A 19433-nucleotide genomic window follows, 5' to 3' on the forward strand; every position below is an offset into this window, starting at 1 on the left:
ATATATTTCCAGGACAGGCTCCAAAGCTACACAGAGAAACCTTGAAAAACAACAACAAGACAAACAAACAAAAAAGCTCATTATGAATTAATTTTCCTGATAGGAAGGAGACTCACACTTATGTAGCTTGACTCTGACATGGCTTAAGAAGCCTCTGACTTCATGCCCTAACCATTAGTGGGTGTCACTCATATCTAGCTTGTGTTCCATGGAAGGAGATTCTTGTTGCCAGGCAGGCCACCCACAGCGTTTTACAGAGGAGAGAAATGGTCTGGGATCAGGCAGCCAGCAGGAGTGCTGAGTTTCAAACCAGGAGTCTCAGCGCTGGCTTCTAGTGTTTTCGGACCTACAGCTCTGAAGGGTCTGGGCAGTGACCACTCGGCTGTGGCTGTATGACCCAACCCTGGCTTCTCTTTCCAAGTGCTACTCTTTCTGATGGGGACGGAAGTGGATTCCCCAGCCCGGCTAGCCCTTTCTCATTAGATCACTAGTGACTGATCTCCGAGTCCTAGGGCTGGGATTATACCTGACCCCAAAGTCGACCATATGTAAGGATTCTTATGGAATCTAACAGCAAGCTGCCCCAGCCCAGGCTAGGTTGGCTCCAGAGCCAGCCTTCTGTTCCCCAAGGCATGGCCATTAGTGGACAGCTTCTGTAGACCTCCTACTAGGGACCCAAGGAGACAATGGCAGGGTGGAACCTAGGAAGGGGTTTGGTCCTCAGGAGTGTGGCCCCTCCTCTTCATTAGTCTTTCTCATCCCCTCCCCCCATGTGTTCCGTCTGTCTACCCTCCCCCATGTGTTCCGTCTGTCTACCCTCCCCCCATATGTTCCGTCTGTCTACCCTCCCCCCATGTGTTCCGTCTGTCCCACTCTGGCTTCCAGGCCGACAACCCCTCGTTCCCCAACCCCCGCCGCAGGCTGCGCCTCCAGGATCTGGCCGACCGCGTGGTGGATGCCTCTGAGGATGAGCACGAGTTGAACCAGCTGCTCAACGAGGCCCTGCTGGAGCGGGAGTCTGCCCAGGTGTAAGTGGCCGCTGCCGAGACCTCCACTGCCACCCCTCACTCTGGTCCTCACGCAGTGCAGGGAACAGTTCTCTGAAACCGGGTCCCATCCCAGCTGCCATGGCAGGTGTGGCACATGGGTCACGGGGCTTGTTTCCACGGCAGGGTGAAGAAGAGAAACACGTTCCTCCTAACCATGCGGTTCATGGACCCAGAGATGGAAACGCGCTACTCGGTGGAGAAAGAGAAGCAGAGCGGGGCGGCCTTCAGCTGCTCCTGCGTGGTCCTCTTCTGCACGGCCATGGTGGAGATACTCATTGACCCCTGGTGAGGAAGTTCAGGGTGGGGCTGACAGGCCAGGAGAGGGAGCTGGGCGAGGGGCGGCAGCAGTGTCGGGGGCAGGCACCTTTGGCCTTGTCTCTTTCCACAGCAGCAGCCAACCCTGCTGGGTTGGATCTGGGCAGGGCCAGGAAAGCTGGTGCGTGCCCGTCCAGGATGGAGAACATGGCTAGAAGGCTCCTAGAGAGGTTCTGGGGCAAGAGTGGGGAGATCACCTCAGCTTCAGTCGGAGAGAGCACACCGGCTTTCCTTTTGTGGCTCATCTTTGGGAAACTAGCTTTTAGGCTCTAGCCACAAACTGACGTCAGTGGCAGGTCCTCTGGGGTGAGGCAGGGTATTCCAGAGTCAGCTTGGCTGTGGAAGCCCTGCCTGAAGGTTCATTATCACCTTCCTGGCCTCAGGGGACAAGCCAGCACCTCCCTTCTGCAGACTCCAGCAGCTGCGGCAGAGTGAGGTGGAGCCCTCCTTGGATTAGCTTGAGGAGCTGTCAAAACCTTTGGGACTTGGCTGCAGGGTCTAAGGTTCTGTAAGCAGCACAATGGCAGATCCCGGAAGGCACCCTGAGCACCTGTTTGCTCATCTCCTGAGTGAGGTGACCCACCCTGAATGGCTCTGAAGACCATTGTGAGATCAGAGCCATGCGGTTTACACATGCTCCATTGGATCTGGGGACCTAGCAGGAAGCAAGCTCTTGTGAAGGTTGCACCTCATGGGGTTGGTGGTGGGAACCGGAGTGAACATTTAAACATGAAAGCACGCTTGCAGCATGAGCGTGAGGTAAAGCGAGGAGGGTGATAGGGCCTGCGGGGGGGCGGGGGGAGTTTGGTTTGTACGCTTTTGTAGGGTGGTCACAGTAGACCTCGCTGGCAAGGTAGCATTTTCAGCAGAGTCCTGAAGGACTGGGGAGTAAGCCTTGAGCTCTCTGGGGACACTTACCTCAGGCAGGCACAGAGGCAGCAGTGGGCCAGGCCTCTCAAGGCACAACGAGGGGATGGTGCTGGTAGCCAGGGTGTTGCAGGACAGTGACAGGGGTTAGGGTAGAGACCTGGGCACAGTTCATGCTTTCGGACACAGAGGCCAGTGGAAAGCAACAAGACAGACTTGAGAAGGGGACCCCCTGGCTGTGTCAGAACAGGCTAGTGTGCAAGATGGAACCTGAGACCAGGCTAAGAGATGTTGGTGGCTGAGGTAACCGATGGTGATTTGGGCCAGGTAGAGTTAGAGAAGGTGAGGACGAGGGGTTAGGCGCTGAATTTTATTAATGGCTGGATTCTGGGGACAGATCGGAGGAGTCACTGGCAGATTTGTTGTGGAGCCTGAAAGGGCCGAGGCAAGGACATCTCCAGGGCTTCTTTGCTACTTGAGCAACAGCCAGGATGCGGTCACGTTCACAAGGCTGAGAATCTAGGAGGAGGAAGCCTATGTACCAGAGCAGCAGGGATCTGGAGTTTGAGTTGCCCGTGTGGCACCGCCCTTGAGGCAGCTGAGCTATCCAGTCTGGGGCTCAGGGAGAGGCTGGTGGTTCAAAGCTGAGAGCTACCCACACAGAGCACATTGGGAGCACAAGGCTCACACGATGGAGATCACAGAGAGTGAGTGGGCGGGAAAGCCAGTTAAGTCATGTGTGTGTGTGTGTGTGTGTGGCAAGAGAAATCACAGGGACTGAAGGGATCCCCAAACCAAGCGAGAAACGTAAAAGGTGACCCTGAGTTGGATACTGGAATTGCATCCTGGGTTTCTGGAGCTCTTGGCAAGTGTTCTCCACGGAGGAGTGAAATGGGAATGGACAGGAGGATCTGGAGGGGACGAATTTCCCAGAATGGAGGGAGAAACGGATGTGAGAACTCGTTCCCTGGGCTCTGTGCAGTCAGAGGTCACATTAGCAGCCCCGGCACGACGTCTGTGTTCTATTCTTTACGGTTTCACCCCAGCTACGGGGCTGATGGTCATTCCTAAGACTCCCTTCCCAGGCTATAACTGAGCTATTTCCAGGGCATCTCTGACCCTCCTCGCCTCGCCTCCGGAGAAGTCCCAGTGGACAGTTAGCAGCGAAAGGGTGGTGCATTCCCAGGCCCCACCCTTGGTTGGCATTCCTCTCTGCTAGGGCTGCTCATCTTGTTATTGCCGGGCTAGCAACAGCAGCTCCCTGGTGTCACATAGGAGCTGCCAGTCTCAGGCTTGTGCCCAGCTGGCCTCTGTACTGCCCAGTCACCTTCTCTCTGTCCCAGGCTGATGACAAACTACGTGACCTTCGTGGTTGGGGAGGTTCTGCTTTTGACCCTGACCATCTGCTCGCTGGCGGCCATCTTTCCCAGGGTAAGAGGTGCTCTTCAGTTGAGCTCAGAACCTTCTGGTCTCTAGAGAGTGGCACTCTGTAAATGGTGGAGTTGGGCTTCTGGTCCACTCCTGACAGACTTGTGGGATCGGACATTTTCCCATTCATCCATCCACACCCCCACCTTTACCGCTGCCATCCATTCTATAGGGATCTCTTGGCCACCATTAAGCACTAGTAAGACAGTCAGGGGCAGCCCAGCTTCAACTGGATCTCAAAAGCCAGCTAAAGAGATGGAGACTTCTGCGTGCACTCAAGTGCCAGGCAGTTTTTGGTCAGAATAACAAGGGGGAAGCAATGCTTTAGGGAAATCAATCTAACAGGTTACTTGCCAGGTAACCTGGGGAATTAGGTATACTGACCAGGACAAGGAAGAGGGAGGTGGCTAGGCAGGTGGCAGCCCACACATTCTGCTGGCCAGGAGCTATGACCTGGAGGCCTAGGGCCGTACAGATGACTCGAGGATCTGCACACTTCAACCCCCTCCCTCAGTTTTGGGGACTCACGGCAAAGCATGGGCCTTTTGGGTTTCTGGGACCAGAGCAGGGGAGCAGCCAGTCGTGTCTTCAGGGCATGTGGGTGGAGGCTCAAGCCCTTGAAATTCCATTTCTTCTAGGCGTTTCCTAAGAAGCTTGTGGCCTTCTCATCTTGGATTGACCGGACTCGCTGGGCCAGGAATACCTGGGCCATGTTAGCCATCTTCATTCTGGTTATGGCCAATGTTGTGGACATGGTGAGTTTTTGCACTTTGTGGAGGGGGTACTAAATGTGGAGGGGGTAGGGGCTGCACACTGGCAGCATACGTTCAGGTGGACGAACCCGACCCTGAACATCCCAGCCAGGCAGAGAGGGTCTTCAGACAACTTCCGAGACTAACCTAGGCCCTTGTAGTTCCTCCACCCACAGTCCAGCGTTCCCAGTCCTTGACTAGGCACATCGCTTCACACGAAGGAATTAAAGCTCAGAGAGGTTTGCTCATTTGTTTTAGGTCACACAGTCATTAACAAAGTCAAAAATCGAAGCAGTTCTAGAGGCTGGGAGATGGCTCAGTTGGTAAATTGCTTGGGACCTGAGTTTCATCCCCAGAATGCAGATGAAAAAGGCCAGGCATGGTGTGTGCTTCTAGTCCCAGTGATGGAGAGGTGAAGAAGGGGATCTGGGATCTCTGGCTAGCTTAGTTCTTGAGTTGTCCTGGGCCTGCGGGAGACCCTGTGTGGATGGCACCTGAGGAACAACAGGAGATTGTTCTGGCTTCTAGAAACACATGCAACTTGGGTATGTACACTGGTGTGCACCGCCCCCCCCCCCCAGGCCTCAGATGTCTTCCTCGATCCCAGTGCTAACATTATATAGTGAGGTTTTCTGAACATCAGATGAGAACACTGTAAGGCTCTCCACAGCAGTCGCTAACACGTATACACTGACTCCCTGGCAGATGTCCCCTCTCCCGAGGGCACTGTCACTACCAACACAGGGCCCTCTGACCTGCCACTCATGTCTCCCTCCCATCCCGGCCTCCAGCTTAGCTGTCTCCAGTACTACATGGGACCTTACAACGTGACCACCGGGATGGATCTGGATGGTGGCTGCATGGAGAACCCCAAGTACTACAACTACGTTGCTGTGCTGTCCCTCATCGCCACCATCATGCTGGTGCAGGTCAGCCACATGGTGAAGCTGACGCTCATGCTGCTCGTCACAGGCGCCGTGACCGCCATCAACCTGTATGCCTGGTGTCCGGTCTTCGACGAATACGACCGCAAGCGCTTTCAGGAACAGGAGTAAGATGAAGCCCAAGGGAGGGTGTGCGTGGTCCCCTTCCTCTCCCACTCCCCCAGGCCCTGCCTGGGTCAAGGTCTTGTGCCTGTGCTGAGGTGGCTTTCTACCTCAGGTTCCTCAGAGAAGCCAACGGGTAATAGGATCCGGGGCTTCACACAGGCCCGCACTGGTAGTGGGGAGGTGGGCCTTTCCATCTCAGGGAGTAAATGTTTGGAATATCAATTACCCGCATCCAGATGTGGCTTGAATGTGCTTTTACCTGCCCAACAGCTCTCCCGTGGTGGCCTTGGAGAAGATGCAAGTATTGTCTGCTCCTGGGCTCAATGGCACGGACAGGTAAGTCACTGCATTCCTAGCCGCCCTTCAAGATGGTAACTCTAAGAGGGCGGTACTCCAGCGCCACACTTCCACAAGCGCACGGTCTCAGTACACAGTTAGGAACTGCTGGACAGAGGCTGTGTCCAGTGTGGACCTGGCCGGCCATTCAGTGGATGGCCACTGGCAGGGAAATGAGGAACGAGGGCTACGTTGCAATTAAGACCTGGGTTCCTACCTGCAGCAATGGCACTCCCCTGTGGGGTGAGGTGCAGATTGGTTTTCCTGAGTCTCTTACCTTCTGAGAACATCGATGTTCTCTCAGATGCATCTGAATGTTTTAGACTTTTATGGTTCAGTGATTTTTTTTTAAAGGTTTATTATGTATACAGTGTTCTGCTTGCATGCCAGAAGAGGGCGCCAGATCCCACTATAGATGGTTGTGAGCTACCATGTGGTTGCTGGGCATTGAACTCAGGTCCTCTGGAGGAGCAGCCAGTGCTCTCAAGCTCTGAGCCATCTCCACAGCCCCCAGGAGATTTATTTTTTTAAAGACAGTCGTCATGGAGGATGAGTAGGAGACTTGAATATGCCCTTCATTAAGCCTAAATGGCTGGGTGATGGTGGCACACGCTTGAAATCACAACCCTTGGGAGGCAGAGGCAGGTGGTCTCTGTGAATTTGAGGCCAGCCTGGTCTATGGTGTGCTCTAGGACAGTCAGGGCTACAGAGAAACCCTGTCTTGGTGGGGTGGGGGTGTCTAAATGGACACCAGTGAAGGGCATCTAGATAAGCAGCAAAAAAGTAAAACATCAAAAAAATAAACCAAAGGCAAAAAAAAAAAAAGCCAAAAAAAGGTTATAAAAAACTGTCACTATATACTCTTACCAATTTGGCCAACTTTTCAAACTCAATAGGTTATTAAGATCAATGTGAACTCATATACTCTTTGGTAATGGTATACACTGTTCTAACCATTTAAAAAACAGCTTGGAGCCGGGCGGTGGTGGCGCACGCCTTTAATCCCAGCACTCGGGAGGCAGAGGCAGGCGGATCTCTGTGAGTTCGAGGCCAGCCTGGTCTACAAGAGCTAGTTCCAGGACAGGCACCAAAAACTTCAGAGAAACCCTGTCTCGAAAATCAAAAAAAGAGAAAAAAAAACCCAGCTTGGATTTGGTTGAGAATAGACCTATGGGATTGGAGGTGCAGCTCAGTTTGTAGAATACTCACTTAGCATGGACAAAGCTTTGGCTTCTGCATAAACTGGAAGTGGTGGTAATCATAAGTAGAGGCAGGATGTCAGGAGTTCAAGGCCAGCCTAGGACACTGTCTCAAACAGAACCATCTGAAACCTATGGCTCAGAAACTCCACTTCTACATACATCTTAGAACAATTGTATGTGTATAGTATGTATATATACACATAGCGTGTATATATGTATACGTGCAAGAATGTCCCAAATGACACTGGTAGTCACAGATAAAAGTGTCTTTTCGTATAACAAAGCTGTATATAGTGATGGGAGTTAACTATAACTCCACACAGAATTATGGTCAAAGTTGGAAAAACACTGCAGAGAGACCATACCCCGGTCCCATTGCTCTGTGCATTATGTCTTTCCTTTCTCTAAAACACTACCCAGTAGTAGCTGCTCCTTGGATGTGTCAGGTGCGCGGCGGTCCCACAGCATCCAAGGGGCGGCCTAATCAGGGAAGCTGGGCTGCAGCTGATTAGTCCAATAGCCTGATCATGTCCTGGACTATGAGAGGAACTGAGGTGGTGGGGGTAGCATCTGATGGCCACAGTGACAGCATAGGCCTGCTGGAGGGTGGCAAAGGCACTCGTCACGTGTTCCTGTCTGTCCAGCAGGCCACCCCTGGTGCCTTCCAAGTACTCAATGACTGTGATGATGTTCGTCATGATGCTGAGCTTTTACTACTTCTCCCGCCACGTGAGTGCCACACACCTTCTCCTCCTGTGCTCAGGGCCTCCCACCACGCTGTCCCAGGACTCAGAAGCAGTTTCTTCCCCTATCACGCACGGCATAGGGGAAGCCCTAGCTCTGTGGTGCTCTGCTTTCTTCTTCCTCTCCTCCAGGATGGAGAGATGTTCCTTAGGCAGGGCTCAGGACCTCTACACTCACCCTGGCATGATGCGCTAACCTCAGGGTCAGAAGAAAAAGGGAAAGGAGCTAAGGAAGTTTTTGTTTAGTAAAGATGAAGTGTCCATACAAGGACAGGTAGCTTGGATGCCCCCCAGTGGTTTACTGGGAAAGTGCAGAATCCCTAAGCCACTTCATAAATGGAGCAGATAGAGATGGGAATGCCACGTGGTTCTGCCCTCTCTGCCCCTCCTTAACTGCAACTAAGTCTCAGGAGAACCCTACACACACGAAAGGCCTCTTGGATTTCTGCTGTACCAAGAGGCCCAGGCACTCACAGCAGCTGTGGGATGCTATGTTGATTCGGTGACTCCTCCCTGCTCTTTTGCCATTTAGCTACCTCCCTTCCCGTTTTACCATGCACAACAGTATGTTGTAAATTCCCTGTTGTAAATTTCCATTGGACGGCTGGCTTTAGAGCACACCTCACCTGACCTCTGCCTGCAGGTGGAAAAACTGGCAAGAACACTGTTCTTGTGGAAGATCGAGGTCCACGACCAGAAAGAACGGGTCTATGAGATGCGACGTTGGAACGAGGCCTTGGTCACCAACATGCTGCCTGAGCACGTGGCCCGCCATTTCCTGGGGTCCAAGAAGAGAGACGAGGTTAGAGGGTGTCCATTGAGCTTGTTCTTTCTGTACGCATGGATCCCGGTCCTTGAGAAGTGGGGCTGGAGTCCAGCTGTGGCTGGGCCTAACCAGACTTTCCCAGGGTCTCATCTAAAGGGCTCTGCTGCATCTCTGGGACCCCGTTTCAGAAACAGAGTGCCCCTTTCATCAAGACCACAAACCAAGGCAGCTGACCCTCCACGAGAGGGTTCTGTTATTGGGATGGAGAAAAGCAAGGCTTCACCTCATCTTACACTTGTAGGGAAGTCAGGGCAGGAACCTGGAGGCAGGCACTGATGCAAAGGCCATGGAGGAGTACTCCTATCTTAACTCAGCCTGCTTTCTTATAGCACCCAAGACAACCTCACTGGGGGTGGCACAGTCCACAGTGAGCTGTCAATCAAGGAAATACACTCCAGGTTTATACACAGACCAGTCTGGGAAGGGGCATTTTTTTCAGTTGAGGTTCCTGTTTCCCAAATGACTCCAGTTGATATCAAACTAGCTAGCACACTGGGCTGTCACAAGGAATAGGAAATCTTTTTTGCTAATTACTCAAAGTTTGTCATATGTGAGGATGACAGACAGGTTTCCCGTATGTTGTCCTATTTAAGGGCAGCCATCTCTCGCATGACTGCGCCCTGCCTTTGTTGTGTGTGTGGTATGTATGCATGTGTTCAGATGGAGGCCTCTACAGTGGCTGTTTTCCTTTATTGCTTTGCCCCCTAAATATGGATGGATGGTCTCCTGCTGAACCTAGGCCCACTGTATTCTGATCTGCCAGCCTGCCTCTAACTCCGGCACACTGACTCTAGTCCTCACAATTGTGCAGCAAACGCTTTGCCCTAGCCTGGCCCTGCCTCTTTTTAGGAGCTGTACAGCCAGTCTTACGACGAGATTGGAGTCATGTTTGCCTCCTTGCCCAACTTTGCGGACTTCTACACCGAGGAGAGCATCAATAACGGTGGGATCGAGTGTCTACGCTTCCTCAATGAGATCATCTCTGATTTTGACTCCGTGAGTGTCCTGTCATAGAGCTAGCACCTTTTATCACAGCCCAAGACCTTCTGCACGAGTCAAAGAAGCAAGCTACGCTAGGCTGGCTTCATTTCCCATAGGAGACTTTTATAGTAATTGAACCTCTGTAGCCATCCAGTATGGACGAGTCTAAGGGGTGAGGCAGGATCCTGGGACAGCTCTGGCAAGTGCACGGGATTAAGGACTTCCATGCCTCCTACCTGCAAACCCTTCACATTGACTGGACACTTCTTAGGTGCTCCACCACCTAAGGAGACTGTCCACTGACACTAAGACATGGAAACTGAGGCCGAGGATGGTGTGCCAAGGTAGCATGGAATGACTATAAAGCCAGTATAGGAAAGTGTCTTTTAGATGTGTTGTTGATCCTTGTAAAACAGACAAATTTGATCATGAACTCACTCCTCTTCCTTTGACTCTTAATTCTGTCCTCAGCTCCTGGACAACCCCAAATTCCGGGTCATCACCAAGATCAAAACCATTGGCAGCACCTATATGGCAGCTTCTGGAGTCACCCCAGATGTCAACACCAATGGCTTTACGAGCTCCAGCAAGGTAGAGATGGCAGCAGTGTCAGGGACAGGCAGCCAGCCTCAGCCTATGGGAAATGGGAATCGGTGCAAAGGGCTCATTCCTATAATGCCCCATACTGTTTAAGAACTGTCAGTTCTGGGGCAGTGGATGCCTAGGGGAGCCCTGGAAACTCTCAGCCACTGTGACTGTAGACCCGTGGAGCCTGCTGTGACTTCTAGCCCAGAAAAGGAACTATGGGATTCTTGGGGCCAAGCACTGCTCTTAAATCACACATCTAGCTTTCCTTTCCATCTCAGCTTTCTGGGTTATGTAATGCAAGCTGAAGGTAGCTCATCACGTGCTTATGATCCTGAGGAACCAAGGCAAGCCCAAACTCAAACCGTAACCTTGTTACAGTCACACAGACACAGGAAGCGACAGAGAGACAGGGCCTCAGTCTTTGCCTTACACAGACATATGGACTCCACAGTAGTGACGTGCTGACCCTAAAGACATTGCTAACTCTTTTTGGAGAGGAACAAAAGCCTGCTCCCTTACATCCGTCCTGTAACAGCTCTGCCTAGCTGCTCACTAACAGTTTTATCACTTTTCCACACAGGAGGAGAAGTCAGACAAAGAGCGCTGGCAGCACCTGGCCGACCTGGCTGACTTTGCGTTAGCCATGAAGGACACACTCACAAACATCAACAACCAGTCATTCAACAACTTCATGTTGCGCATAGGTAAGGGCACAGGCAGCGCTGGGACACTCAGCAGACCAGACTTAAAAGGTGACGGCAGGCTGGTGGGGAAATCACACTAACAGAGCTAGAGGGGACCCAGTGACCTTTAGTCCTGTTCTCTTTGAGGAACAGTCAAGCTAGACCCATGGCTAAGGTTCGAAGCCCAGCCTCCCTTCAGAGTCGGGCATTGCAATACAGCAGTGTGAGGAGCGGCTCAACTGCTTCTGTGAGTCTGCACAAGTTGGAAATATAAGATAGGTCACTGAGAAGATGGCCGCTACAGCCCTGAGTATTAGCATGACACACAGCTGGGCAGGACTTTTCGCAAGGGCTTTCACTTTAGAAAGGCAACTTTCAATAAGGAATGTAGGTGCTATATGGTCAGGAGCCCTGTGGAGGTCAGGTGATCATCTCTGAAAGAGAAATGGGTAGCCTCTGTGAGGCTAATGCAAGAGTGGCTTGTGGCCATGCTCCACTCTCTCTGCTCCAGGCATGAACAAAGGCGGGGTTCTGGCTGGAGTCATCGGAGCCCGGAAACCACACTATGACATCTGGGGTAACACCGTTAATGTAGCCAGCAGAATGGAATCCACAGGGGTCATGGGCAACATCCAGGTATGGCTGGCACCAGAATGAGCATGTGTTGAATGCAGGGCGTACAACTAAAGAAGTCCGTGTGCTTTGCTGTACATCACTGGCCCTGGCCTGTGGGCCACAGGTCAAAGTTGGCGGTGCTGCAGGGCTACCCCTCTAGAGCCTTAACAGAAGGGGAGAAGGCGTTGGTCCATTGCAGCATTTAAGACTAGGAGTTGTGCGTGAACAAGAGCTTGCCCTTTGGTACAAAGTTCACGTGCAATTGAAGCTCGTGACCTAAAATGGTCTTCTGACACTTGCATGTCCATGGTTCTTGCTCCATGTGGGTTGGGGTAGAGCACTGGACACTGTCTATCTGCACAGTACTGAAGCAGCAGCACCGTCTGGGCCGTCAGTCCTAACCACTACACCCACCAGTCTTGTCTCCCTCTTCTCTAACCTTGTCTGTTCTCCATGTGCAGGTGGTAGAAGAAACGCAGGTCATCCTTCGCGAGTATGGCTTCCGCTTTGTGAGGCGAGGCCCCATCTTTGTGAAGGGTAAAGGGGAGCTCCTGACCTTTTTCCTGAAGGGGAAGGACAGGCCAGCCACTTTCCCCAACGGCTCCTCTGTTACACTGCCCCACCAAGTGGTGGACAATTCCTGAATGGCCTCTGGCCCCCATAATGGTCCACATGGGAAGGGAGGTGGTTTTGGAAGCGGAGAATGGCTTTTGGGAAAGGGCCACTGACCAAGTCCTGGTGTTGCCGAGTTGTCGACGTGCACATTCCCATAGACCTTAGGTTCAGATTTCCTCTAGCCTTCCTGTGTGGATGTGAGTGCTGAGGGTGGCCATCCCTAGCCTCAGTGTGCCTGTAGCTTCCCCAGTGTAGGGGTCTTAGGCATAGCACTGGGACAGCCTTTCTGGGCCTTTGTCCCGGCTCAGTCCTCATCCCTAGAGAGGCCATGGCCACTGTGAGTAGGATGGAGGTGGAGGAAGCTGCCTGTGCTGCAGGCTCTGCTGAAGGGGAGGGCTCAGTGCAGAGACAGCTCCCACCTGGCTGCAGTCTGGAGCAGCGCTTGTCATTGGATGAGGAGCGCTCCACTGGCAGATGGGCAGGTGGGCTGCCTCCTCCTGTGCAGTTAGGTCAGTGGCCCTTACCCCCACGTTCCTGATAATCTTGAAAGGTTCTTCCGGAACCCTGTGTCACCTTAGTCACGGGAGCAGAAAGTGCAATATTTCCTTTCACCTGGGAGGGGGAGGGGTTATTTCTGAAAGAAAAAATATATAAACAGATTGTCTACATTTATATTTTTAACCTGTTTAAAAACAACCTTCCAATATTGCCTTGTCTTCTGAGCTCTTGCTACAGCCGCCTTTGCTACTGCTTCAACAGAGTCTGCAGGTGTTGGTAAAGGACAGGACTGTTTTATTAAAAGCTTTACTCAACTTGATGGTACTGTTGTGGCCGTTCTGTTACCGCGACATCTCATCCCCCACCATGTGCCTAGAGGGCAAAAACTGGACCGAGCCTTTCATTCTAAGCCTCTGTAGAGTGACCCAATGCTGGCTTAGCATCCTGTATTCTTCCTGGAGTTTGCTGGAGCTTCCACACGACAGAGATTTCTAGGAAGCAGCTAAAGCTTAGAGTGTAGAGTGAAGCCCAAATACTGAGCCTGTGGAGTATAAAGGTCTTACTTGGGACCAGCAGAGGAGAAAAAGGAATTATAATGGGATGTAGATAAAAGTTTCCGTCCTGCCCGGTCCCACAGCCACTCCATCCCAACAAAACACACAGAGGTTTATATTAATTATAAACTGTTTGGCCTAATTGCTCAGGTTTATTATTATTAATTAGCTCTTAAAACTTAAATTAACCCGTAATTCTTATCTATGTTTAGCCACAAGACTTGGTACCTTTTCTTAGCCACAAGACTTGGTACCTTTTCTCAGTGCAGCATTTCATCTTGCTTCTTCTGCGTCTGGGAGGCGACTGCAGACTGAGCCTTTCCTCTTCCCAGAATTCTCCTAGTCTGGTTATCCCGCCTATACTTCCAGCCTGGCTACTGGCCAATCAGCATTTTATTAAACCAATACAAATGGCAAATCTTTACAGGGTTCAAGAGCATTCTCCCAGAGCTGTGGGAGAACTTGACCAACAGATGGGTCCAAACAGATGTCAAGAAGTCCTCAGCCAAGAACAGTGCATGCTGCACACTAGACACCCATGGTTAGGAGGAAAGGCTATGTTAAAAGCACCTAGGAGTGGGAAGAGGACCAGATAGCCAGCAGTGCCTGCCTGGAGCTTGCAGGAGCACAACAGGGAAGGGTCCACTGACTGAAGTGTAGATTTCTAACAATGCTTTCTCAAAGTGACTTCATGCATTCAACATTCAACCAAGATATTTTAGAACACAAAATATTAAATACACATAAAAAGTAGTTTCTCCCACCAAATAGTGGCCTAGAACATGCTACCCCAAACCCAAGATTAAAACACTTTCCCTCCTTAGCCACAAGCCCTATGGTAGATTTACAGCTCCCACCAAAGCTAGAGATGCTCACAAAATGTCTTTAATTACTCCCAATTTAGCTGATTTTCAGCGAGAATACATACATACGATCAAATCAGCCGCCACCTGTGGAGGAAGAGATGCTCTGGAGCACTGTACTGAGTGACCAGGCAACCAAGGACCTGTCCAAATCGCCCGGTGTCTACAGACACGCACAACAAACTCCTTGTCATCCTGACGGCATGGGCATCTAGAATCATGACAAGGATGGTATCCAGGCAAGCGCTCTCTCTCCACAGCTTTTGCTGACAGGTCCTGGACTGTAGGCAGCATGAATATAATCACTTCAGATGTGTCCCAGGTAGTCTTTCCCAGGAGACCAGGCTCAAATCTAGCTCTTCAACTTCTTTTGAAAATGAAGCAAACACCTGGTGCAGGGGCTTGGTGCGGAAGAGCATGTCATGGGATGCTCTGTGCTCTTCCCAGTGAGGGGGTGGAGCTTCTGTCCCTAAAGGAAGAGAGTCTGTCAAGTTCATTAATCCAACCAGGGGAATCAGAACCAGATCACTGCTCTCCTAGACCCAAATGACTTTTATTTATTTATTTTGGTCTATGGCTCTGTAGAGGTTGCCCCTTACCAGAACGATGTAATTCTGAGATTGGGAACTCAGAAAAAATAGACGCATTGTCAGAATACTGCTTTTGCCTTAGTTCTCTATCTAGGGCGTGGAGGGTACACACCCATGAAAACAACTTGTAAGTTTAAAGATCTGGCCAATCTGGGAAAGGCATGGAATGGGGAAAACTACGATAATGATGCTTAACATTTACAAAGACAAAAATCTGTGGGGACGAACTTTTCTTTCTTAGTACATTTCTAGACTGTGAAGAGAAGGGGCTTTAAGTGTTCCACGGATGTTACTCTACATGCGCCACTCCATTGCTTAAACTAGAGCACTCAGTTGCTTCCACAAGGCATCGTCCCCCATACCTGGGCACGTCACAGCGACATCCGTGGGAAGAGTTGCTGTCAGGTCCTCATACAGCAGTCTGGCACTAAAGGAGAAGGTCTGGCGCCCCTGATCCACTTTATAGGTAAACAACAGCAAGTTGCACAGGGCGTTTCTCTGCAGAGGTCCAGTGAGGAAGGCGCTGAAGTCCGTCTACCAGGGGAGGGAGCAATGAGAGGGATGACAATTACTGTTCCAGAGGCACTGTGTGGGACAGGCAACATCTGCAGCTCGACAACACACAAGACTTTGTCTCAAAGGGACCAAGGGCCATCAGGAGTCCGTGGCAGGAAGCACTTCAGTGAATGATCAGGGACAGATAGGAGATGCTATTTCTGCCAAGAGTTTCACTGAGATTATCCTGTATGGAAAGATGTTTTCTTTGACTGATACCTGGGCAGAGGTGGAACCACCGAGCTACAGAGTCTCTGGTTCCCACCCTTGGAAGGCAGACCAGAGTTCAGGAGAAGACAAACAGTAGTCCTCTATGATCCTGGACACCTGCACAGGGTCAGCACAGAATTGGGCACATAACATCAGAGGTTAAAGTCTTTGCTCAGTTAAACAGCATGTCATAAAAATTCGAGGGTCACCAGTAGGAATGTGACCTGTGACCCTATAACCAGGACCTGCCCTTCAATGTCACTGAGAGGTACAAAAGGGTGTGAGATGAAGAGGAACCTGCCCGAAGGGGGGAAACAAGTACTAGAAAGCAAGGGCACAAGCTGGCGTGGCGCACGCCTCTAGTCAACGCCTCTAGTCCTGCAGCTAAGGCAGGAGGATTGCTCTTGAGTCTCATGAGGGTGGCTTGGGCTTCACAGTGAGTTCCAGACCAGCCTGGGCTACAGAGTGAACCCCTGTTTCAAACCAACAAACCAACCAACCAACCAACCAACCAACCAACCAACCAACCAACCAACCAACCAACCAACCAACCAACCACAGAGTAAAGGTAACAGACAAACTTCTGGCTCAGGGTTAGGAAACATGAGGGCTGGGGTATGGCTTAGTGGCAGAGTACTTTCCCACCATGCCAAGGCCCTAGATCCAATCTCCAGCCTTGCAAAAAACAAATTTTTATATAAACAATAAAAACAGGGGACGGAGAGATGGCTCAGAGGTTAAGAGCACTGGCTGCTGGCTTTTTCAGAGGTCCCTAGTTCAATTCCCAGCAACCACATGGTGGCTCACAACCATTTGTAATGAGATCTGGTGCCCTCTTCTGTCATGCAGGTGTATATGCATGCAGAATATGGCATATATAATAAAGAAATAAATTTTCAATAATCAATCAATCAATCAATCAGCAATGTTGGTATACATTTGTAATCCAAGCATTTAGGAGGCAGAGACTGGTATATAGGCCCAAGTTCAAGACCAGCCTGGGCAGCTTATCCTAAGAACTTTGTCTCAAAAATAAACCTTTAAGAATGCATGCTCCATGGAGGTGCACGCTTTTAATCCCAGAACTCAGGGGGCAGAGACAGGTAGGTCTCTGTGAGTTCAAGGTCAGCTAGATTACAAGAGTTCCAGGACAGCCAGAACTGTTAACACAGTGAAACCCTGTCTTAAAAGGAAAAAAAAAAAAAAAGCCATGCTCCTTTGAAGTCTGTCATGGGCAATAAAATCAGACATAAAACCCCTATACCTCAAGTTGGTCTGTCTGGTACTTCCTCCCCGAGTAGGCGTTTAGGTACTCGCAGAGACTAAACAGGAAGTGCTGGATGTCAGTCTGTAGGTATGCTCTGGCTATCTTTTCTAGAGGGATGAAGACTGGGATGGAGTGGTGATGAATCCGGAGCGGTTTCTCTATGACGAGGTCTACAAAGTAGGAATCCAGTAGCTTCCCCTCAAAGGCAGTGCTGATGCACATACACACTCCACGGCTGGTCAGCTTCCCGCTGAGTCCTAGGCAAACGGTGAGACAACACCTCTCAGATGTCAATCACAAGTTGTGGGTTAGGTCTGGGCATTCTAGCGCCTTCAGAAGGCCTGGTATATTGATACACAGTGTGCACAAGTGCTGGCCAAATATGGTATCAGACACTCTCCCTGACTGGCACACGTGAATCCAAGTTAAAATTCTGGAAAGATGAAGAAGTGAGAAGATATTCTAAATATCAAATGCTGAGGGAAAAGCTAGAAAATTTTATGTATTCTTTTTATTCTCCTGAGTTCTAATTTACGATGGTCCTCACTCAGTTCTTCCCACAGTCCTCTGTGGCATAGACAAAGAGCAAATTCCTATTTATACTGAAACAAAGATTTGAAGTTCCAACCATGACCACTCATTCCCACGTCATAGGCAAGCAGTGAACAAAGTTCCAGCAGGACCTGCTCAGTGCTGCGGGCTCGAGTCCCGCTCCCCATGTGTGGTTACCACGCCATAGAGTTCTTCTCATTACTGCTTTACAATTTTAACTTTGCCACTGTTTTGAATCATAATGTAAATATCTGACACACAAGCCCTGTCAAAGGGTCACTCGACACCCGCCCCTCAAGGCATCACGACTCACAGGTTGAAGCCACTGTAGTAGAGGGTCTAGCAAATGACTATCATGCAAAGTAACAGTTTCAGCCAATCTTTTACTGTCCAAAGAGGCCGATCTTACAGGTAGGAAGCCTAAAAGCAACATGCCAGCTTGTGCATGTATAGCAGTGTATGCAAATAAGTTCTCAGGAACCAAGTCTATCCTAATACAGCTAGCCAACTAAGAACGAGTCAGAGCAGAGCAAAGGCCTACCTGTAAAACGATAGGCCTGCAGAATGGCTTTCATGTTCCCCCACTGCCTTTCCAAGGCCTCTTGCTCACTGATCTCTACTGTGCTGTTTGGGTCTTCACTGGCCGAAGATGCTTTAACCTACAGGATATGCAGCAAAGCATACTGGTTATAATAGGGGCACCACAAAGTCTTGGCCACCATTTGACTGTATACAAGTAAGGGCAGTTTCTCTAATTCTGTGAGGCGTTCATGACAACTCAGTTGGTGTTGTGATGGACAGTTGATGGACAGGATGTGGTCATAATGTGAGGAATCAGGAGTAGAAACTGCGAGCTAATGAACCAGGATTTTGATGGCAATGGTGAAGACTGCAGAGGAGAAGAAAGGGCACGAACAAAGCCTAGGATGAGTGCAGGGTAGACAAGACAGTTGGCTGTGAGAAGACAAAGCTGGAAAAGCGGGGACTCAGGCTTACACCCGCAGCTACCCTTTCCTTAGAGGATTAAGTGTGCAAGCTGGATTGCAAGTACAATTGGTGCGGGACAATTCCGTATTCTATCAATTATGTTTTAAATAAATGCTGATTGGCCAGTAGCCAGGCAGGAAGTATAGGCGGGACAACCAGATAGGAAGTAGAGGTGGGTCAAGGAGAATAGGAGAATTCTGGGAAGGAGGAAGCCCATTCCTCCCCAGTCCTGTCCAGACACCAAAGAAGAAAGATGTGATCTGACCTGCTGAAAAAGATACTGACCATGTGGCTAACATATACTAGAATAATGGGCTAATATAAGTTATAAGAGTTAATAAGAAGCCCGAGCTAATGGGCCAATCAGTTTATAACTGATGTAGACTCTGTGATTTTCTTTGGGACGTAATGGCTGTGGGAACTGGGCAGGACAGAAACCCCAACAAGCAGACCCACATATTACACACAATAAGCAAGCAATCAGAAAATGATCCAACTGCATCAGAGGAAACTCAAACAGGACTGAGAAGAAAACAAAATGCTTTTGAAGAAGCTGGCTCTCCTGCAGTTCCCTCTTCTCTTGGAGCATGTGCGATTCTGCATTTCAAGGTATACTTTCACTGTGTGGGGTGTAGCACGAATAATAAAAATCTAGAGACAGATATTGTGGTTCAACCCAAAAACAAGAAAAGCAAAGCCACTAGAGAAGTCTTACTTCTACCAAGGCTGAGCAACTGCAGACTAAGCAGCAAAAGCAGCCTACCCAGCCTAAGAAGACTAAACCTCCCTTCCCCTCCCATTTTATATTCCCTCTAGTGCTGGGATTAAAGGTGTAGGCCACCACCACCTGGATTTGTTTCTGCTTTGATCTTGTGCAGCCCAGGTGGCCTTGAACTCACAGAGATCCATCTGCTACTGTCGTGCAAATCCTGGGATTGAAGGTGTGTGTCACCACTAGACCTCTAGTGGCTTAGCTTTGCCCTTCTGATCTTTAAGCAAGCTTTATTTATTAAAACATAAATAAAATATCATTATAGTGGGGGACAACAGAAGACCAATGTTACCAGGTAGCCAAGATCTCACAGGGAAGTGATGTGGGATTCCCCTCTGTATGCTGTGAATATGTTTTATTACCATTGGTTAAAAAACAAGCTGCTTTGGTCCTATGGCAGCGGAGAACAGAGCAAGGTGGGAATTCTATGCAGAGATAGAGGAGAAAAGAAGGGGGCATCAGGGAGAAGCCATGAAGGAGACAGATGCCCAGAACTTTATCTGGTAAACCACAGCATTGTGGTGATACACAGATTA

At 50.1% G+C, this 19433-nt stretch overlaps 2 protein-coding genes across 5 annotated transcripts in view; one reads left to right on the forward strand and one right to left on the reverse strand.

Moving 5' to 3' along the window:
- Adcy3 (adenylate cyclase 3) overlaps positions 1-12866 on the forward strand; it is a 77488-nt gene extending 64622 nt beyond the window's left edge. For 3 of the 4 annotated variants that reach the window (XM_005360869.3, XM_005360868.3, XM_026785954.1), the window contains 13 exons: positions 886-1028; positions 1173-1334; positions 3575-3662; positions 4298-4414; positions 5203-5462; positions 5731-5796; positions 7643-7727; positions 8385-8543; positions 9417-9563; positions 10020-10139; positions 10717-10840; positions 11331-11455; positions 11896-12866. In XM_005360869.3, the coding sequence (XP_005360926.1) occupies positions 886-1028; positions 1173-1334; positions 3575-3662; positions 4298-4414; positions 5203-5462; positions 5731-5796; positions 7643-7727; positions 8385-8543; positions 9417-9563; positions 10020-10139; positions 10717-10840; positions 11331-11455; positions 11896-12078 (1779 nt within the window). In that variant the 3' untranslated portion in view covers positions 12079-12866. The remainder of the gene's footprint in view (positions 1-885; positions 1029-1172; positions 1335-3574; positions 3663-4297; positions 4415-5202; positions 5463-5730; positions 5797-7642; positions 7728-8384; positions 8544-9416; positions 9564-10019; positions 10140-10716; positions 10841-11330; positions 11456-11895) is intronic. The other variant, XM_013351400.2, reaches the window with a different exon arrangement.
- Positions 12867-13750: 884 nt separating this feature from the next.
- The window catches only part of Cenpo (centromere protein O), a 12728-nt gene continuing 7045 nt past the window's right edge, over positions 13751-19433 (reverse strand). Inside the window, exons 4-7 of the mRNA XM_013351385.2 lie at positions 17680-17797; positions 16584-16843; positions 14917-15088; positions 13751-14433 (exon numbers count right to left, since the gene is read on the reverse strand). Coding sequence (XP_013206839.1) covers positions 14267-14433; positions 14917-15088; positions 16584-16843; positions 17680-17797 — 717 coding nt within the window. The 3' untranslated portion in view covers positions 13751-14266. The remainder of the gene's footprint in view (positions 14434-14916; positions 15089-16583; positions 16844-17679; positions 17798-19433) is intronic.

This window comes from Microtus ochrogaster, linkage group LG3 (genome assembly GCF_000317375.1).
Source record: "Microtus ochrogaster isolate Prairie Vole_2 linkage group LG3, MicOch1.0, whole genome shotgun sequence".
Classification (NCBI taxonomy): domain Eukaryota; kingdom Metazoa; phylum Chordata; class Mammalia; order Rodentia; family Cricetidae; genus Microtus; species Microtus ochrogaster.